General features: G+C 44.5%; 1 protein-coding gene across 1 annotated transcript in view; it reads right to left on the bottom strand.

The window, feature by feature from the left end:
• Positions 1-5,565: 5,565 nt before the first annotated feature.
• RRN3 (RRN3 homolog, RNA polymerase I transcription factor) overlaps positions 5,566-26,285 on the bottom strand; it is a 36,766-nt gene continuing 16,046 nt past the window's right edge. The window contains exons 10-18 of the mRNA XM_004705757.2: positions 22,875-22,964; positions 20,091-20,229; positions 18,281-18,411; positions 15,830-15,960; positions 12,776-12,960; positions 11,559-11,667; positions 9,594-9,746; positions 8,450-8,537; positions 5,566-7,317 (exon numbers count right to left, since the gene is read on the bottom strand). Coding sequence (XP_004705814.1) covers positions 7,135-7,317; positions 8,450-8,537; positions 9,594-9,746; positions 11,559-11,667; positions 12,776-12,960; positions 15,830-15,960; positions 18,281-18,411; positions 20,091-20,229; positions 22,875-22,964 — 1,209 coding nt within the window. The 3' untranslated portion in view covers positions 5,566-7,134. The remainder of the gene's footprint in view (positions 7,318-8,449; positions 8,538-9,593; positions 9,747-11,558; positions 11,668-12,775; positions 12,961-15,829; positions 15,961-18,280; positions 18,412-20,090; positions 20,230-22,874; positions 22,965-26,285) is intronic.

The raw sequence follows: 26,285 nt of genomic DNA, 5'->3' as shown, positions 1-26,285 counted from the left end.
CTTGGGGGGGATCTCTCAGGCTGAGGGATTTGGGGGTCCTCTCAGGCTGAGGGGATTTGGGGCGCTCTCTCAGGCTGAGGGGATTGGGGGCGTCTCTCAGGTTGAGGGGACTCCTCGGAGGGGTCTTTCAGCCTGAGGGGACTTGGGGGGACTCGGGGGTTTCTCAGGCTGAGGGATTTGGGGGTCTTTCAGGCTGAGGGGACTTGGGGCGGTCTCTCAGGCTGAGGAATTTGGGGGTCCTCTCAGGCTGAGGGGATTTAGGGCGGTCTCAGTCTGACGGGACTTGGGGGGGTCTCTCAGGCTGAGGGGTTTGGGGTCCTCTCATGCTGAGGGGATTTAGGGCGGTCTCTCAGGCTGAGGGGACTTGGAGGGATCTATCAGGCTAAAGGGGTTTGGGGCCTCCGAGATCAAGGATTCGGGGTCATCAGTTTGTTTTGGGGGGTCCTCTGAGGATGAGGGAGCTCTGGTGGTTGAAGGGCCAGGTCTGCGGTTCGACCCCCAGAGCCGCTGCGCGGGAGCCAGAAGGGGCTCTGGGCTGGCGGCGGCGCCAAGCTCGGGAGGGGGCGGGGGGCGGGGGCGCAGAGTGGAATGGCTCTGAGGAGGAGGGTCCTCGTGGGCTCTGAAGCTGAGGAGAAGGGGGTGTTCTGGGAGAAGAGCACTGGGGGTCTTTCTGACTGACGAGAATTGGGGGCGCTTAGGCTGAGGGGGTGTGGGATCCACCAGGATGAGGGGGTTGGAGGATACCTCAGACTCAGAAGGGCAAGTCTCGTAGGCTGAGCGACTTGGGGTCTCCCTGAAAGGACGTAGGGCTTCTAACCATGAGGTGATTTGCGCTCTCTGGGGCTGAGGGGGTTAAGGGTTCCCAGGCCGACGGAGATGGAGGATCTCCAGAGCTGGGCTGATTTCGGGGTGTCTGTGGAATTTCACAGACCAGGGAATTGGGGCTCTTCAAGTTTAGAGCCCGCGTCTGAGGGGAATTGGGATTTGGTTTTGACTTCTACCCCTCAGAGTACAGGTATTTGGGGTCTCGGGTGCTGAGGGGCCCCGTCAAGCAGGCGGGATTTGGAGTCTCTGGATGAGGTGCGAGGGGGTCTCCCAGCTGACATTTGAAGGTCTTGTGCTGACAATTTCTGAGGGTTTAAAAGGTTTTGAAGCACGGCAGAGCGCCCTGTATGCCGTCAGCAGGCCCCGGCCCTCCGGCTTTCCCGCGCGGCCCACCCCGCAGCGCCCCTCTGAGAACCTGCGCGATCCCGCTCCCAGGAAAGACAAAGCTAACAGCCTGCTGGGCGGCTGCTTTTAACGTGTTGTCGGGCGGGCAAAAGTCCACCAATCAGCTCGTGACCAGAGCATTCAGCCAATCAACAGTCAGGATAGAGCCAAAGGGGCAGGGTGTAGGGCGGAGCACATTTGTCAATCACGGGAAACGGCCCAATCAGGGACCCCCGGGCGTGGCACCTGATCGTCCTGTCCCCAAAGGTCCTGCCCCCCCATCTCCGCCCCATGATTGGCTGCTCTGTGTCCCGGCGCCTGGGGGCGGTCTGTGAGGAATGGTGAGGATGAATTCTCTCCTGGTTAAACTCAGGAGTTCAGACTTCTTCACACAGGGAGAAACTCTGAGGATATCTGGGAGTAGGGAAGCGGCTAGAACACACACTTTGAGGAGGAGCCCAAATTTGGCAATCTAATTAAAAATCGATGAAAAATAAGTGAATTGCTGCTGCTGCTGTCAGGTGCTATGGCATCGGTTCTGACACATCGTGAATTTATAAACACAAATGAACGAAACACTGCCTGATCCTGCACCATCCTCACAATTGTTCCTATGCTTGAGCCCATTGTTGCAGTCACTGTGCCAATCCATCTTCTTGAGGGCCTTCCTGCTTCTCTGCCCCTCTACTTTACCAAGCTTGATGTCCTTCTCCAGGGACTGGTCTCTCCTGACAATATGTCCACAGTCTGTAAGATGAAGTCTTGCCATCCTTGTCTCTAAGGAGCCCTCTGACCTTACTTCTTCCAACACAGTTAGGTTTGTCATTTTATTGGTCCATGGTACTTTCAACATTCTTCTGCACCACAACGCAAATGCATTGATTCTTCTTTATTATGATGAGGATTTTCTCTTCCATTCCTATTTTATTGAGTGTTTCTGTCAGGAATGTATGTAGAATTGTATCAAATGCCTTTTCTGCATCGATTGATAGAATCATATGGTCCTCCTTTATTTTGTTTGTGGTGGGTTATGCTGTTTTCTAATATTAACCATCTTGCATATTTGATGACTCCCTCCTATGATGTATTTTTTTGATGCTTTGTTCAGTTTTGTTGGCTAAGATTATGGTAAGAATATTGGTGTCTGCATGCATCAGAGCTATTTGGTCTGTAATTTTCAATTCTAGTGATGTCTTGGCCTGGTTTAGGTATCAAAGTTTTAGTTGCTTCATAAAATGAGTTTGACAGTATTTTGTCTATTGTGAAATAGTTTGCGTAGAATTGTTACTAACTTTTCTCTAAGTGTTTGATAGAATTCTCCAGTGAGACCATCTGGTCCCAGACTTTTTGATGTTGGGAGTTTTTTATGACTAGATGTATTTCGTGTTGTGTTATAGGCCTGTTGAGGTTTTCTACATCAATTTGTAGTAATTTAGGTAAACAATGCATTTCTAGAAATTTATCAATTTCTTCTAGCTCTTCACATACAATTAAAAAATAAGTTTTATTGGCACATAATTTACATCATACAAGTCAATATTTCAATTGTATCATGGAGAATTGTGCAATCTTTACCATATCAATTTTAGAACAAACCCATGGTTAAATCTCCTTTAAAATGATTTGTGCAATCAGTCATTTGTAATGGCCCCTTCCCTCTCCTGCCTTATTTATCCCTTTACCTTCTTACCATCCACCTACCACCACCCCTGCATTCCCTATCAACCCTTCTATCAGTTATCATCACTATGCATCCACTCCTCTATCACAAACTGGGAAACCCAACAAAAACAATAAAAAACAAAATTTACATAAGGTGGTAAGGATAAAATAATAATATAAAGATAAAAATAAAGAGTAAGAAAGAAAAGACCCCCATCAACATTCAAAAATTCAGGGAAGAATTTTCTGTCATGGAACAAATAAGAGATGCTTGCACCTAGAATCAATTCAGGAAGTCAACTGGCTTGGTATTGTTGATTCAGCATATTCAAGGTTGCAATGGTCTCTGCATGACAGTAAGGCTGTTGGAGATTCTTGCCTGAGGTTAGGGTGGATCTGCCAGCAGCTCAGTCTGAGATACTATGCAGACACTATGGGTTTTGGGCTCTCAGTCCTCTGTAGCCGTCTACAAATTGGGAGCTCATCATTTTAGCTCTGATACTTTCCCCTTCACCATATTCGAATTTTGTGATTGTCATCTTTGGAGCACACAAGCTGGTGAGCTTCCCCATGTGGACTTACTTGACTCGTTGATTAGATGGCTGCTTGTTTGAATGCAAGCCTCTAAGATCCCAGACACTATTCTGATAGCTGGGCACCATCTTCTTTCTTCACCACACTTTGCCTTGGTACCCGTATCTTTAGTGAAAGAGCCAAGTGCTGGGAGAACAATGTGATTTCCCACTGGCTTACCTCTGAGTGAGTCACTAGTTTAACGGGAAGATGGATGACATGACTCTGCCATCTCCAACGGTCTGAGGGACAGTGAACTGGTCCCCCGTTTAAAAAGTTTGAGGACCCCTGTCTCGGAGAGTCCTCCAGTTTTAAACGGTCAAATTATTCTGGTTTATACAGATTTTGAGTTCTGCTATATATTTTCCTCTACTACACAGAACCATCTATGGTGTCTGTATCAGGATGGCTGGTACTGTCAGCACGATCTAGTTCTTCTCATCGCTGAGTAGATGAGACTATTGCTTGTATAGACTAAGATTATCCCTACTGTCTGTAAGATTACTGAGTTGGAATTCACTAAATGGTAGAGTGTGACTGAGCTCCAGTCAACGAGAGCCACCGTTACAAGCAATGGCTGCTTGGGGTCGCACCCTGACCCTTCCTCACACTGCAGATCCTCAAGCAAGTAAGTAATGTAGCAGAAATGGAACCTTTTCATGAAATGAATACCTTTTCATGTAAGTGCTTCCTGTTTAACTAAACCTGTCTCACAAGGTAAAGAAACGAGCTGACTACATGCATGCTTTCGTTGAACCTCACAACTCTGACATAGCTATTACCCCCATTCTGTAGCTCACAAGTGGTGTGCATCGGGGCTGTACCCTTATACCACTTTCAAGCTGTATGCTGGGCAAGCCATCAGAGAAGTTGGATTATATGAAGAACATGCATCAGGAGTGGAGGAAAGCTTAAACCACCTTTGTTTGCTGGAAGTGAGGACCTGAAGCACTTCTTGATGGAGATCAAGGATTGAAGCCTTCAGCATGGATTGCAACTTAATGTAAAATCTAAAATCCCGACAACTGAACCACAAGATGTCATCATGACAGATGGAGAAAATATTGGATCTTTGGATCCGCAATCAATGCTCACGGAAGTGGCAGTCAAGAAACCAAAAGGCATATTGCACTCGGCAATCTGCTGGTAAAACCTCTGTATAGTGTTGATAAGCAAAGATGGCGGAGTACTATGGTTTGCCTGATCTAAGTCATGGTATTTTCAAATGCCTTATATCCGTGTGAAAGTTGGACACTACACAGGGAACTGCAGAAGTGTCAATGCATTTGGAATGTGGTGCTGGTGAATACTGAAAGCACCAGAGATTGCTTAGAAATACACGTCTTGGAAGAAATACAGCTTATAATGATGGTAAGACCCCTTCACACCTAACTTTGGACATTATGAGACCAGGTCCTGGAAAGGACACGGTGCTTGGTAGAGTAGAAGGGCGGTGAAGAGGAAGACACAACAAAATGGAATGACAGTGGTTCTAACAATGGACTCCAACATCACAATCCTGAGGATGGCATAGGACCGGGCAGCGCTTCATTCTCGTGGACGCAAGAGGCCCTGTTAGTCAGAACTGACTGGAGGCACCTGACAATAACCAGAACACAAAGACAACAGAAGGACTCGGAAACCCCACCCCCACTGAAAACTTAAAAAGAGATGGAAAAATCTCACCAGTTTCTAAATACTCTTCTAGATTTCAGCTCCCCACCCCTTCCCAGAGGTGCTCCTTTAAAGGAATTTTCTGAAAAATCGTTTGTTTTCTTTGAAACTCAGTGCCCGTTCCAGCTTCGGTCATCCGTGGCCATGTGGTCAGGGAGAGTGGCTGCCGCCTCCAGGTGCTCCTCCTCACAGCCCTGCCACACTGGCCTCGCTTCCCCTCCGTGAGGAAGGCTCTGCCACAGAACTCCCGGCACCAGGACTGTTAACACCTTGGATCCATCAGACTCTCAGACCACCAGAAGGTGCAGTGAGGATTTTGTGTACTGGGACACTGCCTCTGATTGGCCCAAGGACAAAGTCCCAGACTCAAAATGCGGCTGTTCCACGTTCACAATCAATAGTGTTCTTTATCTACTTTGAAATCAATCACACTTGCTTGTAAATATATCCTCTTACATTAAAGCGTCTGTTCTTCATTTATTTATTTTAACCAGAATACAAAAAGTCCACAGCTTTTTTGGTCACTACTTAAAAAAAAAAAAGGTTTCTTTAAGTTTCTCATAACTTTTCACTGTCTTTGGAAGAAATTCATCAATATTCCAAATGTGTTAAAGCAATAAAAATGTCCATTTTCCAAGGATATATTCACAGATTCAAATCCAAATTCTACATTTATCATCATTAGAATTACACAAGAGCATAAAAAGCTCCAGGAAAAAGAAGTATTTCATTACAAAAGTCTTATGATCAAGAAAATAGTGCTGGCCCTTAAATAAAGAATAAGGAAAAGTAGTAAATACAATAAATATTTAGAGATGCTTATTTTTTAACAAGTAAACAAAAAAGGACATGCACAAAGAATGAAACTAAAAGGAAGAAAACACGGAGCTTCAAAATGATGCCAGTGTAGTGCTTGCATAATTTTTTTAGAACATGGTTGTCTTAGATGTGCCTCTCTTAGGGTCTACTTTTAAAAATACTGAGTCTTGCCAGAGAAGGGCTTCTTCACCAAGTGGTATTCATGATGTGAAGAGCCCCGAGGGGGCGCAGTAGTGCTCTCTATTCCACTACCTGTGACCTCTTTCAAAGTCACATGCAAGTTTGTTTTCACATGTGAGCAAGAAAGCCTACAGATGACCAACAGATGCTAGTCAAGTATAACTCGTTTGAAAGTCTGGACATAAACGATGTTTCAATTCACACGGGACTCTTAAGATCCTCCGCGTAAAACAGAAAGTGTTTTGTGCCAATGTGACTTACACATTTCCTGGAATTATACTTTGAGGGTCTCCCCACTTCTTTTTAATTTTTTTCCTTTTTTTTTCCTGCACGTGTAAAATGTGTCTGATTCTGTTTCTCCAAATCCCTTCGTTTTTCTCTGCTCCTGGCTTTGAAGTGCCCACAGATCTCTCCCAGTGCCTCTCCTGCTTGCTTTTCATAACCCCAACTCCCTCTGGTCACCCCCTACTGTCTTCATGTCCTTCTTTCTGCACTCCATGGGGACCCCGATACACAAATAAGAGGGGCATTCAAAAGCTCGTGGAAAATTCCAATTTTCCCATGAACTTTTAAAAGCCACCTTATCCAATCACAGCGGACAGCAAAGAGTAACATTGAAGGTACACACATTCTACTTGGAGATTTTCAACAATGTCCTAGAAGATTTTTCACTGAAAAGAAGTTAGAGCATAAAGTCTTGGCCAAAGGTGTGTCAAAAATATCATCTGTTCAAATTATTGCCAAATGTTACAAAGATCTCAATAACCATGTTTAGGAATGCTAGCAGGGCTGGAAATGTACACAAGCACACCTTGCAGGAAAAGGCTGTAGAGCATTTTATCATCATTCCCACTGTAAAGGGCTGCACATGGCGTCAGTCAGTCTTTTGTCTTCACGCAAAGCAAAACCAAACCATGAAACTCCCTTTGTCCAGATGCCGGAGTCAGTCTAACTTGAACGTGAGAGGCTTGAACAACAGGAACCTCACTGCAGGGCCCAAGGGGAGCAAAGCAGCGCTCAATCACAAATCCTGGCCACCCGAGGGGATTGGTCTGGCAGGTACAACACTGGTGGGGACCCCACACTGCTGGAAGGGCTGCGGAAACTTGAGTCAAAAGAACTTGGTGTTATCCCAATCATAGGATCGTTCTGGGGTACTTCCCCTTTCAAAAAATCATCATCTTCATCTTCCACCATTTCCTGTAAGAAGAGAGATGATACAAGATGAAAAAATGGCCCTTTGAAGAACTGTTACAAGTTCCTTGCCTCAGGAAAATGCTGTTTTCTAAAAAGGTAAGTGACCAAAATTTTCAAATGCTTCCTTTGATAGGAGTCACTATCATGCACCTCCCACCCACCCCATCCTCTCAGCCTGCTGCTGGGCACTTATCTGGAGTGCTGAGATCTTAAGCTCAGTAACAGGATGCGTCTGCCATGCTCTGTGCGTGAAGGAAACAAGGCTCCTCCCCAAATGCAAATTACAAAGGAATATATGCCACGCCTTTCCAGCGATTACTTAGGAAAAAGGGGACAGGCACATTAAAGATGACTGTAAGGTGGACATCAATGTGCTTTGGAGGGACCACAGTAGCAGGCACCATGGCGGGCACTGCAGCCTTGCCCTGTCTTTACCACACTCACCAGTATCTGTAAAATTAATGTGAGCTCATGGTAGCATTTCAACAGCAGGGAAGTTTGAGATGGTTGGTTGGCGATAGCTAAGTGGTAAAACTCTTCATTGTACACTTGTGCATATTGCACATACTCTCAAAAACAGAAAGCAAAATATTAATAAAAACCACACTTACACAATTAAAAAATTTCCGTTGATAATGACTGAACCTTTGATTCAAAGTCTGGATGTGATAAGTGGTTTAAACACTGAAAAAACCAACAACACCTTTTCATAAAAAAATCGGGCTTGCACTTTTAAAAAGTAGACCAAGTCATACGCAGCTCTTCTTTTCTTCCCTGCATTTTGACTTAATTCAAGTTCCTATGATTTGGTAGCAATATATTTCTTTTAAAGAGCAGTGTCACTGTTTTCCATTTGACTAAGGTGGCCAGACAGCCCACTTTTGGCGGGACAGACCCGATTTTTAACAATTTGTCCCGCGTCCCGCGGCGTTTTTAAAAAGTCCTGATTTTTGGAAAGAATGCACGACAAGCTAGGGTATATGGTTTTCGGCTGCCATGTGGCTATTTCTCCAGGATATGAGTTTTATCAATGGTGTCCCGCTTTACCAATGTTAAAATCTGGTCACCTTACATTTGACTATGGTCTGGGACCACAGGGGAGATAATTAGAAAGTGGGTTGAATCCTAAGTTTACCTTTTTCATTGGTTTCTTAAACTCCTGAAGCTCTTCAGCACTCATATCTTCCCATAGCTGATAAATAGGATCAATGAATTTTTTTGACCTGTCAAAAAAATATTTCAAAATTAAGTTTAAGTACAGTGAAGCTCAAAACGTATTCTCTCATAGGAGAGACTTCTTGAAATTCAGGAAATAAAAACTCTGCCTAAGAATAATGTCAAAAACACGATGTGCAGATTCTGCAGCTGGTGTGGGCCATGTGTGTAAATCTACTCCTCATACTTTCATTTCCAAGTGACTCTGTTCTTGAACTTTGGAAGACACAACTGAGTTATAGTCTACTCCAGCGGAAAACGCATTAAAGAAAGATACCCTAGAGAGTACCTTTCCAGATGACGACAGGGGCCCTGGCGGCCCAGGTTATGCATTGACGCTGGACTGCCAGCTGCCAGGCCAGCAGTTAGGAAGCACAAGCCACTCTGTAAGCAACTCCTCTAATACATAGTTATGGCCTTGGAAGCCCACAGGGGCAGTTCTACCCTAACCTGTAAGATCGCTGTGAGCTGGAATGGACTCAATAGCAGTGGGCTAGCTGCCTGCCAGAGAGAAGTCCAGGAAAACCCATCTAGTCAGCCAAGACCTGGGAGCGCAGACAATCCCGAGTCAGAAATGTACAATAAGCAAAAACCTAGTTTCATTATAGAATACAAAGGACACTCGACTCTGGTTTATCCTGGGGGGCAGCGAGGAGGTGGTTTCTCGGGGAAGGAAGGAAGGAAGGAGCACTCGGCAGGAGCGTGTTCAGCTTGGAAAAGGCAGCGGCGCCCTTCCTTTGCATTTAACATTGTGCCCACACCCCTTCGATGCTACAACCAACTGGGTTGAAGAAAAGCACACACTTGAAAACACTCTTGGGGTTAAGCTGGGCTCTCGCAGAGAAAAAGATCAAGACCCATAAGCTGTGCCAGCCTGCGCCCAGGGTACTGTACCAGCCTTTCCTACTCAGGGCCACTGGCACATGAAGAGAGCACAGCCCCCACTGAACAGCTCAGAAAGAGCCATCTGTGATGAAGAAGCCCTGAACCCCGAACCTGGGAGAAGCAAATGTGTATTCCATTTAAACTCACCATGGCCAGCACCAAACGCTACGAGTACCTACCTCTTCAGAACACAGGGGTCGAAGGGGAAGAAGGTGTCGAGCGGGTTGGTGCAGGTTTGCACCGAGTCCCCTCCAGCTGTGTTTCGAATGACTGGGAGCATCTGGCGATTGTTCCTCTCAATGATGGTGTAGCAGAAGACCAGCTGGTACTTACTGTCGAACACAGAGTTAGTCACTCCACGTGGACAGGGTTGTTATGTGGGATTAGCTACACAGACATGGCTGATTCTAACAGGAAGCAGAAAGTAATGTGCAGTAGTTTTATGTCTACAATTCACAAATGTGAGGTGGAAAAAGGTAATGGGATTATTGTTGAGAAGCTCTCGGACAATTATCATTAAAAATGAAAATGTTTGTAGAGTACAAATCTACTTTACAGAATTACACATAGAACCTCCTCTTTCTCTCTGTTTGCTCCACTTGAGGAAGACAAGGCTGTCCACTCCCATAGAGATTCCCTGTCTTAGCAACCCCAGAGTTCTAGTCTGACCTTAAAGGTTGCTGTGAGCCACAATTGACTTGCTGGCAACAGGTTTTAGTCTTCTAATGTGTGAAAAAGAACTAGGGAGAGGGTGAAAAAGGGATTCAAGATTTAGTGAGAAGAAATAGTATTTGTGGATGGAAATGTGGCTAATGAAAAAGTCTTTACCAAGCTGATCGGGATTGAAGGCATCAGGAACTAAGAAATTGGTTTTTAAAAAAGAACAGAAGTGGTGTGAAGATGAAATGTGCTCCACATAAAATACTCAGAGCTGTGCGTGGCACTGTAAGAGCTAGGTGTAAGCGCTAGCGACACGGCCCGGGGCAATGGGTCTCACACGAAATGAGTCTCCTAATGTGGGACATTCCTCATGTCCAATTTATTTTAGGACGATGACAGGAGTCTGATTAATAAGCATTTGGGGGTTGTACCTCTCAGCCTACAAGCAGCCGCACTGATTTCAAAGTGCCTAGGCTTCTAATGAATTATCCCTTTGGATAAACAGTAGTAATTTCCAATGCCATCAGAGTATAGAAACAGTAGCTTCAGTACTTTCCTGCAAACACTGGTCATCTTCCTTTCAACGTGGTACTGTTGTGTGAATAACTTCACAGGAGTTTTATGGAATGTTAAAATGTCAGCATTGACACAACTGTCCTTTTAAACAATGAAGTGACATTTTTATTTTCTTTTAACATTTTCCTAATACTTTTCTTTTCTTTCTTTCTTCTTTCTTTTCTTTAATGCATTTTCTATCTATGTGGCTGTCATTCCCACCAAATGGCTGGGTCTAACAAACACACTACACACCAAGTCCAAGTCCATTCTGACCCACAGTGACCCTACAAGGACAGGGCAGAACTGTCCTGGTGAGTTTCCAAGACTGTCAATCTTTGAGGGTGTACAAAGCTACAGAGCGGCCGGTGGTAGGATTGGTCAGTTTTAGATGCCACTCCCCTGGCTTTAAGGGTGAGCAGAGAGAGAGAGAAATCCTGGGACCTATGAAAGAAGAGCTCCCAGCGCAGTGCATTCAAGATCTCTGTCTGAAGTGGTGGAGGCAGAGCGCAGAAGCACCAGAGGCCGAGGCAGAGAGACAAGAGAAGCAGTGCCAAGAAAGGAGACCGTGAGGCAGAGCAGCAGGCCGGCTTCCTGGCTCAGGAAGGCAGAGGTCCAGGGACCATCCAGCTGAGGGGCAAAGGATCAGAGATGAGTAGCTGGTAGCTAAAGAGAGGTGTTACTGTGCGGTAACTTGTCCACTCCCTGAGCTGAGTCTGTCTGGGAGTTCTGTGTAGCCAGTGCAATGATGAGCCACGCCAGCATAGGAGTGTGCCATGGGGAAGGGTGGGTGTCAGAAGTGGTCAGAGAATGATGGCTGGTAGAGACTTGTCTGCTCTCTGCCTCCAGGCAACAGGGAAGCCAGAGGGAAGAGAGGGCCTCAGGTCATTGTATTGCAAACAATTTCCAGGAGAACATAAATAACTTACCTCGTGATGGCAGCAAACAAGTTAACTACTGAGGGCAGGCAGATCTTCAGAGGATTTAGCTGACTCATGACTATGCGTTCAAAATTTAGACTTTGAAGGTACAGTAAACCTTTGATTAAGAAAAAGAAAAAAAATTAAAAGCACACATAAAATTTAAAAGGAGTCCTGGTGGTGCAGTGGGTAAGTGCTCAGCTGCCAACCAAATGGTTGGTCGTTCAAACCCACCCAGAAGATTCTTGGGAGCAAGACCTGGCCATATGGTCCTGCCAATGGTTAGTCTAAAAAGCCTGAGGGTAGTGGGTTTAGTTAGAACCAATCATTTGGTAGGAGTTACACAGTCAGGGATAGAAGAGCCTGCTAGGAAATTTTAAAGAGAAAGCAAACAACTGTACTTCAGGATTTAAAATCTCTAGCAACTGAAATGTACTCATTTTAACAACCGGCTTCATTGGGTAAATTTAAATACCGGCCCTTCAGATATTTAGAAAACGGAATGCTGGCCCGTGAATTCTTAGCTCCTCACGAACAGGGCATAACTGAGGTGACCGCACGCTTTCGATTCTGCCCCATCAGATTCAGGTTTGTGACTCCTCATGTGCACTTTACTGGATGGTGGCAAGGACAAGGAGAGGCTAACCGGAAGGCCGTGTGTGTGCTGGGGCTGACACGGAGCACACTTGGCATCACTCTTAAGGAAAAGCAGTCACATTTCTAAGATTTGACCCTCCCCAGCCTGGGGTGTGCTCAGCCTCAAGTCCACTGGCTGTTAAAGAGCAGGCCTAACGGGCGTTGCTAGTTGCTGTGCAGTCAGCCTGACTCATGGTGACACCAAACCTAAACTAAAGAAAAGCCACCGGTCCTGTGAATGAGACCACTGTCCCCAGTGGAGTTTCTAGCAGTCAGATTTTGGAAGCATGGCCAGATCCCTCTTCGTAGTAGTCGGCAGGCTCTACTGAAATGCATTCTGTGTCAGAGCAACACATCAGGCCCCACTGCCAGTCAGGGCACACAGTCCAGGAACTGAACCAGGGTCTCCCGCATAGAAGGAGAGAATTCTACCACCAAATGGGTAAAATTACGGGTACAAGTTTGTGTATGCATTTTTCTGGAAGCTACATTTTCACTAAAAACCCAACAATAAAAAAGTGACAATAGTAAGAGTAACAAACACAGTGAAATTCCAGAATGTTCCCTTTGATACAACCCACTCTACTGACCTTCTTTCAGATTTCCACTTAAAAGCTGCTTGTGTCTGAAGACAAAAGTATAGAACACGGCTTGACAGGCTGAGTAAAAGGGTCCGTGGAGGGCAACATCACAGAAAGCCTTTGTCCCCGAGTCCTGGTTATTCAGGTATATGTGCAGCCAGTTAACCAAGAGATCTAGGCATGATTTCACAGTACTAGAGAAAAGAAAAATGTAAGTTAGCTTTACTGGAGCCACTGAAAAACGAAAACAAACAAAACCTAGCATGATATAAAATGCACAAATGCTCAACGTTACAAACCATGGAAAGTTAGAGATTAAGTATCTTTTCCCCTCAAAAGTTTTACTGACACTTAATCCAATAAATCCAATATATCACACAATTCAATATTTCAGTCATATCAAAAGGGCTTTATACCCAGGGAATACCAAAACTAGACTGTGGGGCCAGGGTGTGGCACCCATCAGACTTGACCAGAAAACACTCGTAAAGGTCAACAAACAGACAGGGAACTATTTATAGGCTTTTCTGGTTTTTTGTCCTTGGTTTTTGTTGTTGTTTGGTTTTCTTTCCTTGCTTTGTTTTGTCTTGTCTTTGTGCTTATTGTCTCTGCATGTCTATCTGGATAAGATAGGGGGGATAAACAATTCGGAGGAGAAAACAACGGGACTGTTCCAGGGGGGACACAGAAGTGGAGGTGGGAGATAAGAAGAAGGGTGTCAACCAACCCAAGAACAAAGAGAAACAAGTGATCTAAAATCGATGGCAAGGAGGGTATAGGATGCCCGGTGGAGCTAAATCAAGGACAATGTAACCAAGAGGAATTACTGAAACCCGAATGAAGGCTGAATATGATAGTGGGACAAGAGGAAAGTAAAAGGAAATAGAGGAAAGAATAGGAGGCAAAGGGCATTTATAGAGGTCTAAATACAGGCACGTACATATGTAAAGTATTAAGGTAGCAGATGGACATTGGGCCTCTACTCAAGTACTCCCTCAATGCAAGACCACTTTGTTCTAATAACCTGGAATTCTGTGATGCTCACCTTCCCAACACAATCGCTGAAGCCAAAATGGGTGCACAGCAAATGTGGAAGAAAGTTCATGGTGCCCGGCTATCAAAAGATACAGCATCTGGAGCCTTACAGGTTTGAAAACAAACAAGCAGCCATCTAGCTGAGAAGCAACAGAGCCTACACGGAAGAAACACACCAGCCTGTGTGATCATGAGGTATTGATGGGATCAGGTATCAGGCATCAAAGGCCCAGAACAAAAAAATCACATCAATGTGAACGAGGGGGAATGTAGAGCCCAAAGCCCATCTGTAGACAATTGGACACCCCCTTACAGAAGGGTCAGAAGGAGGAGATGAGCCAGTCAGGGTGCAGTATAGCACCAATGAAACATACAACACTCCTCTAGTTCTTTAATGCTTCCTCCCCACCACTATCATGACTTCTACCTACAAATCCAGCGAGACCAGAGCATGCCCACAGGACAGATAAACTCCTCAGGACCAATAATGAGAGTATCGATACCAGAAGGGTAAGAGGAAGGTGGGGGGAGAAAGGGAAACTGATCTCAATGATTTACATATAACCCCTTCCCAGGGGGATGGACAACAGAAAAGTGGGTGAAGGGAGACAATGGTCAGTGTAAGACATGAAAAAAAAAAATTTATAAATTATCAAGGGTTCATGAGGGAGGGAGGGGAAATGAGGTACTGAGGGCTCAAGTAGAAAGAAAATGTTTTGAAAATGATGATGGCAACAAATGTACAAATGTGCTTGACACAATGTATGTATGGATTGTGGTAAGAGCTGTACAGCCCCCAATAAAATGATTTAAAAAAAAAAAGGTTTTACAATCATCACCACAATCAATTTTAGAATAGCTCCCACCCCCCATGGTTAAATAGTTTTAAAATGAGTTGTGTACCCACCATGACTTCTAGTGTTCCTCTGCCCCCTACATACATTGTTTGTTTCCCAAAACCTGGCAACAGTTCTTATCTCTATGCATCTACTCCTTCTGTGCTTCACAAACTGGAAAACCCAACAGGAACAATAAAAAACAGAAACAAATAGAGTGGTAAGGCTAAAATATCAACAGAGAGATAAATAATGAGTAAGTAAGAAAAGACCACCACGACTATTTAAAAGGCCAGGGAGGAAATTTTGTCATGGAGCAAGCAAGAAATACTTGCACCTAAAACAATTTCAGGTTGGGTCAAGAGAGGTCAACTGACCAAGTATCCAGTTCGATCTAGTATAATCACGATTACAATGATCTCTATCTGATAGTAAAGCTTTTGAGACCTAGTGCCAGTGGCTAGAGGGGATCTGCCACAGGCAGATTTAAGCCACTTTTATACCATTTCTGGGCATCAAAGAGAAACAACACAGGAAAAGACGGGAAGGGGTATGGGGGGTTAACTTTCCAATTCTACGACTTGGAGCACTGAGGCCCTGGGCTGCTAAGGAGGCCCAAAGTCTCAAGGGAGGGGCCATTTCCCCCAGTTAACTCAGGAGTTCTTCTCATCGGGCCTCCTAGCCTTTCACGGAGGAGGATGCGGTCAGAGGTGCCAGTTTGCCAGCCCTTCACAAGGAAGACAGCCTGGTTGGCTTGAATGACTCTGTATGGGGCCTGATGAAATTCTGAGGTCAACAATTTCAGGCCAGAATGGCCAGAGGATGCCTAGTTGTTGGGAATATTTTTTAACAGCATCATTGCTTAAAGACATTTTCATGCAGCATTAGAAGAGGCCCACAGCAGGTCCTCCTATAAAAAATTGAAAAGAATCAAAACAGTATACAACATTCATGAAATGGCAGCCACACAGGGCAGGTGCCAGAAGTTTTGCACACGAGACTGCACATCTGAAAAAGGAGACCTGTTTCTTAAGTTGCCTCTTGGAAACAGAAAGATCTCTTAAAGAGTGAAGGTTTCTTCACTAATAAAGGGAGTCCAAATACCAAGGCAGCGATTTTTCTGACTTGAGACAATACTATAATCTTTTAAAAGTCTGACATGAAAAAGTACTTAGAAACTTACACTACTTACATAAGAGGAATAAATTTAGCTCTTGCCAAGAGACTTCCAATATAATTTCCAGCAGCTTGCCTGATGATGGCAGGGTTATTTGGGTCCTGCAGTTTCTTCCAAAGGTGTTCCAAAAACGCTTCTGCAAAGCCCTAAAAAAGAAGGTTTTGATTTCATCTTTAATACCCAAGATGTTCTGGTCACTAAAATCCTAAGAATTTTGCTCACCAAGGTGGGAAAGTTAAGAAATGAGTTACCCTCCTGAACGAAGAATACAACAGCCCGAGAAAAGCACAATGCCTGCAACCGAACCCAGACTGGCTGAGTACTAAAATCCATAAGGGTACAGATCCAGCAGTTTGTGACAGGACTTCGGAGCCTATTTTAAAAATTCTGCACGTTATTCTGGTGTTGTCAGAATCAGAAACTGGCAATAATCTACACTGTCAAGGAATTCCTTCTACAGCACAGCAGAGCTCAAACTAACCTTCCAGTGTTTGACTACATTTATTTCTACCCAGAAATGGAAGGGTAGATTCAGCTATGCTCCGTATTCAACTAATTACTGTATGCTATTCATGGGAAGAACAAGTTGATGAAGCCTCCCTGCAAGGAGAGCTGGATGACAGCTGGAACCCACCAGATGCTCTGAGAGAGAAAAAGCAGCAGACTGCTTCTACAAGTATTTACAGCCTCAGAAACCTACAGAGAAGCTCTACTCTGTCCAAAAGGCTGCTAAGGGTTGGGTTTTAAGAAGAGGTGCCAAGTCCTCTTTCTCCTATAAATAGCCCTTTTCAAAAAACCATTAACACACACTTATGAGTAGAATACATTTTCCCATCAATACTCCCCTGACCGTTCAAAGAAGCTACAGAAGAGAACTTTCCATGAATTTCTACCCACCCCCCACCTCTCCCACCCCCCAAGCAAGCAAAACCCCCCCAAAGGTTGACAAATCTGGATTAAAAAATTGCTTTGGGTTATTTAGGATTCGACCCTGAAAACACAATAAAGAAAATAAACAGTTAAGTAGTCCACATTCGAGTCCCTCCCCAAACCTTGCAGTTTTATTTAAGCCATAGAATAAGCAAATGTGTGCTGTTGAGGACCGCTTCTCTTCCCTGCAGAGGGATAATTAGGCTTGTATCAACATCTTTCCAACGTTGGGAAAATATTCCTCTTTCTTTTGCTGTGTAGTAGGGCAATATGCATGCCTAAGGCTGACCTTAGACAGTCCTACATGGAAAAGCTTCTGTGTCCTTGGGATGTCTGCTCTGTCCAGAGGAAGTTCTCCAGGGATCCCTGAGTTAGGCCAGGCGGCAGACACCTGGCAGGGTGGACTCTGGCCCCTTTCCTCCTCCACTATCTAGAGGTCCTGCTGAGGAAGGCAGGGAGGGGTCATCAAGGGGTCTCCTTGTGAGGCCCACTTCTAGGGGATTGTCCTCCGCCCCCTAAAAGGGGCCAAGGCTCAGGCCCCATGGCAGTGGACTTCCCTCAGGTCAGGTCTGCAAGCAGTCCATCTTCCCTCAGCCTTGTCTCCTTTCTCTAGGGTCTGTCTGCTCCCTTGAGTAGCCGCCCACTCCCTGAGCCTTGGATTGATGCAGAAGGACCTGGAGATCAGCCTTCTGGAGGCTGAGCGCCCTCCTGGAGTTTTCTTATCCCCGCGAGGCCCAAAACTCGGGCTGGTGACCGTCCTGGTCACAGGCTCAATGCAATGTCATTCCGAAGGCCAGTGGCCAGGCTGGGACCCAGACAGTTGAGATCCCATATGGGAGCCTCGTAATGGAATGCAAGCGTTGGAAAATTTGGCCATAATAAAAGGTTTTTGAATGAGCAAAGACCAAAACTTAATTCAAAATCAAATGTGTAACGAGTGCCAGGTGATTCTGGTGGCACTTGTCCGTGGTACAGATTTCTCAGGTGAAAAGGGGCCATGACCGGTAAAGGTAAAAAGTCCTTTTCTCTCGGGGGTTTCAATGGAGAGAAAATGTTTTGAGAAATGATGTATAAATACGTTTTACACAATTGATGTGTGTATGGATTGGGATAACAGTTGTATGAGCCCCTAATAAAATGTTTAAAAAAAAAAAAAAAGTCCTTTTCTCTCCTGCAGACTTGACTTTCCTTAAGTCCCACCACTCAGCTTTGCCTGGAAAACTTCTTATGAAGAGAGACTTCAGTACTTCCACACTAATCGCTTACTATATTTTCATACCACTCAAGTCTAATCATGTGAGCTCATTTCTTTGGTTTGGGGAATCTTGTATTCAGTGTCATGTGCTCTCTCCATGGGATGAAAAGGCCATTTAATTAGGGGAACAAAATGAAGCACTCAAGAAACAATAAAGAGCCTCAGAAACACTCACGGAAAGAATTCAAGGCTCTGCCCCTCCATGGACCCCTGCGAATTCCCAAGGGACAACACGATGGTGGGCAAGAAGAAAACCAAGCTGAGTTTAATGACATCCTTACCAACTTGAAGCTGCACAGGTAAAACATGAAAAACTGTACGTGGCAGGAGGCGTGGGTAGGCAACAGGAGTTTGTCAAAGATGGTTATCAGATCTCGATATAACTCCTTGGTTTTGTTGTTATCCACCTTACCTGTGGGGAAAAGATGGCATTTCAGTTTCAAAAATACAATTCACATGTTAGCATTATTGTTCCATTTGCCAGATTTGTTTAAAAGAACGTTTTGACTAAAAAACACAAGAGTAGCCATTCAACAATTTTTAAAGTACCAGTTTCAAGTTAATAATAAGAAGCTACAAACAGCCGAAATGCCTACCAGCAGATGGATGGAGAAACCGTAGGATGTACACACAATGGAATACTATGCATCCCTAAAAAAGTGGTGGAAACATGAAACATTGCATGACATGGATACATCTAGAAACATTATGTGGAGTGAAATCAGCCAATCAGGGTGAAAGGGCCAATATGGTATGAGTCCACTACTCTAAGGATAAACACCATGACGAAGGCCGGCTTCTGTTCTCAAGTTGTGCCATCGAATGTGGCCCCCCAAGCAGTGAAACTAGATAGTGAGCCTGAACCATTTGTCACCCCCTTATTTGTACATCTTAAAAAAATTTTTTTGCTGTTAATTTTTTCCCCACTGAAACCATTTTACTGGCAGTTAATACAGATATCGTGCCATCCCACCATTCAATCACATCAAGCAGTATTATACAATTATTACCTCAATCAGTTTCAACATTCTCTTTCTTCTCGAACTCCTTGACATCAGCTCCCTTTTGCTCACCTGCCCCCACCCCGAGAACCCTTATTCTGCTTACTGTCTCCATAGGTTCATCTATTTACACATATTAAAGAAACCATTTCAAAAGAGGGGCTACCCTTCAACTGTGGTCAGTTTCTCAAGACGGGGGAAGAGGGAGACCAATCAGTCCTTGCCATATAGCATTGTTCTATGGACACTCCAAATCAATAGATAGTCGTCCAAGGCAAAGATACGAGAGTTTAAGTTTAGTGTGACCCCAAGTCTATTAAGTTAAATTTGATATCAATATTCATTGTTTTTTTAAACAAGAAAAATAGTAACTGATAATAAGTCAACTCGTATATTCAAGTAGTATTAATCGAAGAGATCGGCTTTGTCCTTTAATCTTCCCAATCAACGTGAACAGTGAAAACATTGTTTTCTTCATGTAAAGTCACTAACCTGAAAGTCCCCAAGGACAAGAAGCATACCAGTTTGCTCAGGAGTACACTCACACTGAGAAGACTATCTGAACTTAATGGAGACCACCAAGCACTTTTGATCAATACCTACTGCGTCGACTTTATAATGCCTTAAACAATGAGTGTATTTTGATCCCTGCCCCAAACTGAGCAAACTCCATACATCATCTTTTGATATAATATCCAGAGAACAGATCAGGGGTTTTGAAAAAATGGATGGCAGCAATTCTGAATCCCAGTGCCACACCATTTTAGCAGTGGTTCTCAACCTGTGGGTCGTGACCCCTTTGGGGGAGTCAAGCGACCCTTTCACAGAGGGTTCTCCTGATTCATAACAGTAGCAAAATGAAAGTGATGAAGTAGCAACGAAAATAATTTGATGGTTGGGGGTCACCACCACGAGGAACTGAATGAAAGGGCCGCGGCATCAGGAAAGTTGAGAACTGCTGCTTTTAAGTTATGTCACAGCGAGTAGCAACTTGACCTTAGAAGTTCCTTTTCCTCACACTCAAAACCCTGACTTTGATCTGCATTAGGAATTATGTGAAACCAGCTATGTCACTGTTACAGGCAGTTACCATCTACGTAGCAGACATCCCTAATGTAGGACAAAAGTAAAGACAGCAGAACGTCCAGACGCTCAGCGACAGGATGCACCATGTGGTCAAGCGGGGCAGGAGCAGCCCTCGTGTCCACTTTCGTCTCTTCATCTTCATCCTTTGAAATAAAGAAGAAATGGACATAACCATGAAATACTGATTCCTTTCCCGACAGAAGTCGTCTGCCAGAAGTGTGAAACTTCATTCTAGGGTCCGGTGGCAGTGATACTAAGGACAAGAGCAGACATGGCCGGCCCATTGGAGTTATCTGCACCAACCAGAAAGATGCGTGGGATTCATCATGTCTACAAAATTATAGATGCCCCCCCAATATATCTACTCTGGAATTTCCTTTGTGCTCTTTCTCTTGCTTCGATCCCTGCTTGCTACCTGAAACTCTCTGACATCTTCCCCGCTCTTTCCGCTGTCCCTTTCTCTGTCGGCACCTGCTGCAGCCGTGACATCAGAGCCTTTAACCCGCTCTCTCTTTTTAAATACACTTGTGTTTAACTCTTTCCTCACAGACTGTTGTAGTTTGTTAGAGGGTCTGTATTAAACCTAAGTTTCTCTTCCTTTAAGTAATAGCGGCTCTCATGGTCTCTATACCTTTGAGGTTCTTTATCTGGCTTTAGACAAAGGGCCAGCTCTACCCTTTCTTTATCTGGCTATCCTAAACTCCTTTCACTTCATTTCCTGTTCCCTACAAACCTCCCCTCCCTCAACAAATCTATTAAAGGTCTAGCTCTGTCTTTTGTCTCTGAAAGACCTTGCAATAACCACTTGCAGAGTTTTAAAGCAAAAGCACCCTCGTGCTTACTCAGAAGACCCAGGAGAGCGTGGTTGTGCAAACACGACAGATCTCCCAGGTCATTCTAGCAGACACTCTTGGTACCAGGTCCCCTGCTTTCCTGGCCAGGAAATGCCCGTCCCAATGCTCAATTGCTCGTTTGCTGCCAAGAGCTCACGCACCCCTTCTTGACAAAGAACTGCCCTCAACAGAACCACCCTATACTTCCTCCCATGCCACCACCCCTCAGAGCCAATGACTGACTGATCAGGCACCTGAAGACAGACTTTCACTGACCCCAAACTCACATCAACGTACATTCATACTCTATGCTTGGAGGGATCCAGCTGTGCTAAAGAGCTCTCCCAACTTTTTATTGTAAACTGGGTACCAATTTACAGAGCCAATGAGCTTCCCCTTCAATAACTCATACACGTTGTTTCATCCCACTGATCACAATATCCACAATGTATCTCCATCTGCTTCCTCCTTATATTTCTCATTTCTAATCCTTCTTTCCCAACCCCTCCAGCCTTCTGAACTTTGCCTTTGGGTAAGTTCTGTCATTTTCATATCAAATGGTTGGTTATTCTAAGGAATGCCATTGTTCCCCTTGCAGACCTGTGTGGCTGATAACTGAGCTGTAGGGGGTTGAGTTCATTTCCAGAGCTGCAGGATGACAAAGGGACAGAGTCTCAGGGGTTCCACCAGTCCCTCACCAGAGTACCCCTGGCCTTGATGATTCTGAGTTGTTGCACATTTCCACACTCTGTCTAGGACCTTTCAGAGCAGTAGGGCAACACCTAGTTCTTCTGACCTCTGGGTCGTGGAGGCGAGGGTTCGCGTGGTCCACTATTCCTCTGGACTAAGTGTTTCCTTTCCTTTCTGGTGTCTTCCACCATTCTTTGCTCCAGATGGGGAGAGATCAAGAGCTGCATTTTAGATGGCCACCTACAAGTTTTCATAACCATACTGTGGCTACTTAACAAATGAAAACCAACCTTTCACTTAACAACTCCTCCTGCTTGTTCAAACTGTCTGTCCCAAGAATGTGTAACCCTGTCTCATGGTCTCTTCCAGTGACCTCCACGTAAGAGACAAGCTCAAAGACACACAGCTTGTAAAGCACAGGCGTGAAATGGGTATGCATTTCTATTCATCATTCCTTCACACACACACTTTAAAAAACAAAACGAGAAACTGTGGTGACAAGAAAACTTTTTTTTTCTCCTTTCAAATGAACCATCTCAAACTCAATTTTGCATGTTAAGAAATCACTTTCAGGGTAACGGGAAGGCAAAATATCTACGACAGATCAGCAAAAAGGATGGGAGCAAGGAACAGAGAGTGAATACACAATCCTGTAGTGGCGATAATCAATGACTGGACATGCGGGCAGACATATGGCCTGGATGGGTCTTGGAGGGTGAGAGCGGGAGCGTGCGCACACACACAGACGTGTGCATTTGATAAAGACCACAATTATATCCATGAAGGTGGCAGAACATGGTGGGAGCAATTACGAAAATTTCTCAGACACAGCTAAAGCGGTGAGGGGATGAGTTGTTGTACCCAGGGGTTCAGACCCCTGGTCTTCAGAATCCATCAAAGTCAAATAATATAACATCTTCTCCAATGGACCACACAAACACCTGCCTACCATTTGCGATGAAACAGCAGCATTCACCCAGAGACAAAGTTGAGAGCGTTTAGGAAAGGAGGAGGCATGGAGGTGGACAGTGAGGCTGCACTGCAGGGATTATGAGTTACTGACTAGCAGCCTAATTTGCTCTATAAACTTTCACCCAATTTATAGTAAACAGTTTAAAAAGGGAGAACAAGAGTGCATTTTAAAATTTCAATGATTTCTGAGCTATGTTAATTAACTTGAGAAAAATGAGAAATTATTAGCTATCTCTTCCCACCTTCTGAAAATGTGTTCTATGCATACTGATTGTATTAACAGAAATTCTGACCATATTAAACAGTCCTTCTGTGGCATCTGTCCCGTCATTAGCTTGAGCTTCTTCCTCAGCATCCTCAATATCTTGGCGGGATGCATTTACCTACATCACAACAAAGGAAGGAGAACAATGAAGAATTATGGTGTTTAAACATACCTGCTATTCTGGGGCTGGAAACTCAGCTGATTTTAGCACCGTGCAACACAGCACTGAAAACTTTCAAAGGGTTCCAAATCACTCTAATTAGTGTTATAAGGTAAACTTGATCTGGCCATCAAAGAATTTACAAGGCAAAAAAAAAAAAAAAGAATATACAAGGTAACACAGTAAGTCCCCTCAAATGCAAGTCAAATCTGAATTTTCAAATATTTATTTTGGTATCACCGTCAAATGTCTTGTTTACATAGTGCTCAAATCATATTACCTTTTAACTTCTCAACACATAACCTCCTTTCTAAACATACTTTACAAAGTCCTTTGAAGCTTTCGAGGCTGTAAATCTTTACAGGAGCAGAAAGCAGTTGGCTAGGGAGTTCTAACTCCTACTTAAGTCCTAGTTAAACACTGGAGTTAGTTTTACTAACTAACTCCTAGTTAATACCATGTCAGTGTTTAACTCTTGCCAACAGCATCATTTTTTTTTTCCTTATGTAACGATGTCTCACCTCCCCAATTCTAAAATAAGCTTTTTCTAACCCCCTGCTCCAACCCTTCCTTTCTTTCCTTTCACCACCAGCCCCCCACCCCGGGCTAAGACCTCTAAGTGCTGCATTTCCTAACCAGACACGCTCTCCTGCAGCAGAGCTGACACTCTTTACTGACACTGCCTTTTGGAGGACAACCAAGATCATTTCCTAATAACTAAGTTCAAAGGCCTTTACGTTTCCCATCCTTCTTCATGATATTAAAGGAGTATGGGAAATGGAATGTCAAATGCTCTTTTTCCTTGCAAATTCTCCAGTTTATATACTCCTGGATTCTCACTTCTAGTCCTCCTCCTTCTTCTCCCTTATCCTAATCCTAAATTGTATCATTTCATAGGTTTATTTCCAGACCCTGATCTGCAGTTACAGCTACTTAGTGAATACATCCCCTCTAGCCCCAATGACACCCCCATTTGTCTGTCAGTTTGTCGTACTGTGGTGGCTGCGATGCTGGAAGCTATGTCATTGGTATTTCAAATGCCAGCAGGGTCACTCAAAGTGAACAGGTTTCAGCAGAACTTCCAGACTAAGAAGAGACTACGAAGGAGGAACTGGCTGTCCGCTTCAGGGGAATCAGCCACTGAAAACCCTATGGATAGCACTGAAACGTTGTCAATTTCTGAGATCACTGTCAGAGAGGGTGCCGGAAGAGGAGCCCTCAAGTTGGAGGGCGCTCTCAAATGTCTTGAGGACAAGCTGCCTTCTCCGAGTTGAGTCGACCACAATGCTGTGGATAAAGCCTTTGAGACCTTCATTTGTGGATGCGGCAAGACCCAACTAAGGAACAGCTGTAAATATCATTGATAGTTGGAACTCAAAGCATGAAGTATAATCCTAGGAAAATATCCAACAGAACAGAACACTGCCCGGCCCGGCACCATCCTCACAACTGTTCCTGTGTTTGAGCCATTGTGGCAGCCAGTGTGTCTGCCCATCTTGTCCAGGGTCTTCCTCTTCTCACCGCCTCCATACTTAACCAGCATGACATCCTTCTCCAGGAACTGGTCTCTCCTGACAAGGTGTTCGAAGGATGTCAGATGAAGGCTCGCCATCCTTGCCTCTAAGGAGCACTCTCCCCGTACTTCTGCCAAGACAGATCAGTCTGTCCTGTTAGCAGTACATGCTGCTTTCAATATTCGTCCCCAGCACAATTCAAATGTACTGATTCTTCTTTGGTCTTTTTTATTCAATGTCCAACTTTCACATGCATATGAGGCAATTGAAATTACCACAGCTAAGGCAGGCACACCTTAGTCCTCAAAGCAACATTCTTGCTTTTCAATACTCTAAGGAGGTCTTGTGCTGCAGACTTAACCTAATGCAATGGTCTTTTGATCTCGTCTGCTGTTTCCATGAGCATTGATTGTAGATCCAAGCAAGACAAAATCCTTGACAAGTTCAATCCTTATTGATCATGATATCATGATGTTACCTATTGGCCCAGTTATGAAGCTTTTGGCCTTCTTTACATTGAATTTTAATCCATACTGAAGATTGTAATCCTAATCGTCATCAGCAGGGGCTTCAATTCCTCCTCACTTTCAGCAAGCAAAGTTGTGTCATGCATATCTCAGGTTGTTAATAAGCCTTCCTCTAATCCTGATACTGAATTCTTCTTTATATAAGCTGGCTTCTCTTGATTGTTTAGCATACAGACTGAATTATCTGGTGAAAGGATATAACCCTGCCAGACACCGGATTTTAAACCAGGCAGTATTCCCTTGCCCCATTTATCCAACTGCCTCTTGATCCATGTCTAAGTTCTGCAAAAGCACAAGGAAGGGTTCTGGAATTCCCACTCTTCTCAGGGTTAGCCAGTTTGTTACGATCCACACAGTCAAATGCCTTGGCAGAGTCAATAAAACACAAGTAAACATCTTTCTGGTATTCTCTACTTTCAGCCAAGATCCATCTGAAATCAGCAACAGCCCTTGTTCCACGCCCTCTTGTAAATCTGGCCTATCAATGTAACTACCACAACCGTTGTTGGATGATCTTCAGTAAAAGTGTACTGGCACGTGACGTCAGTGATATGATTGCATGATGTGAGTATGCTATTGGGCCATCTTTCTTTGGAATGGGCACAAATCTGGATCTCTTCAAGTCAGTTGGCCACGAAGCTGTTTTCCAAATTTCCTGGCACAGATGAGTGCTGGCAGCGCTTCAAGAGCTTTTTGAGACATTTCAATGGTATTCATTCCATCAATGCCCGGAGCCTCATTTGTGGCTAATGTTTTCAGTGCAGCTTGAACTTCTTCCTTCAGCACCACTGGTTCTTGCTCTGGTAAAGTAGGGGCAACGAAAAAGAGGAAGGCCCTCGAAGTGGCTGCAGCAATAGGCTCAAACACAAGAACAATGTGAAGACGTTACAGGAGCAGGGCACTGCTTCATTCTGTTGTACACAGCACCGGTCTGAGTAGGAATCAACTTGATGGTACGTAAGGACAGCCCCCTGCCCCCCAGCCCAGCAAGTCAACTTGTCCAGAAAGAAAAGCTCTACCTCTTGACTTTTCTTACTATTGCTAAGAACACCATGATTCCAATGCCATCTTTAGAGGTTTCTTTCTCTTATGTCCTAATTTCTCACTTAAATCTCTCGCTCAAGGGCCATTTCCCCATTCCTCTCATGCTGCTAAAACCACCAGTTCATTTTCATTCCCACGGTGCTGTATTCCAAACCTTGAGGGCTGGGGGCACATTTACTGGATAATGTCTTTAT

Source organism: Echinops telfairi, unplaced genomic scaffold, assembly GCF_000313985.2.
Source record: "Echinops telfairi isolate 266 unplaced genomic scaffold, ASM31398v2 ScPeMD7_5;HRSCAF=22, whole genome shotgun sequence".
NCBI classification, from domain to species: domain Eukaryota; kingdom Metazoa; phylum Chordata; class Mammalia; order Afrosoricida; family Tenrecidae; genus Echinops; species Echinops telfairi.
Note: the sequence above shows the minus strand (reverse complement) of the source record. Positions and strands in the feature narration are given on the sequence as shown.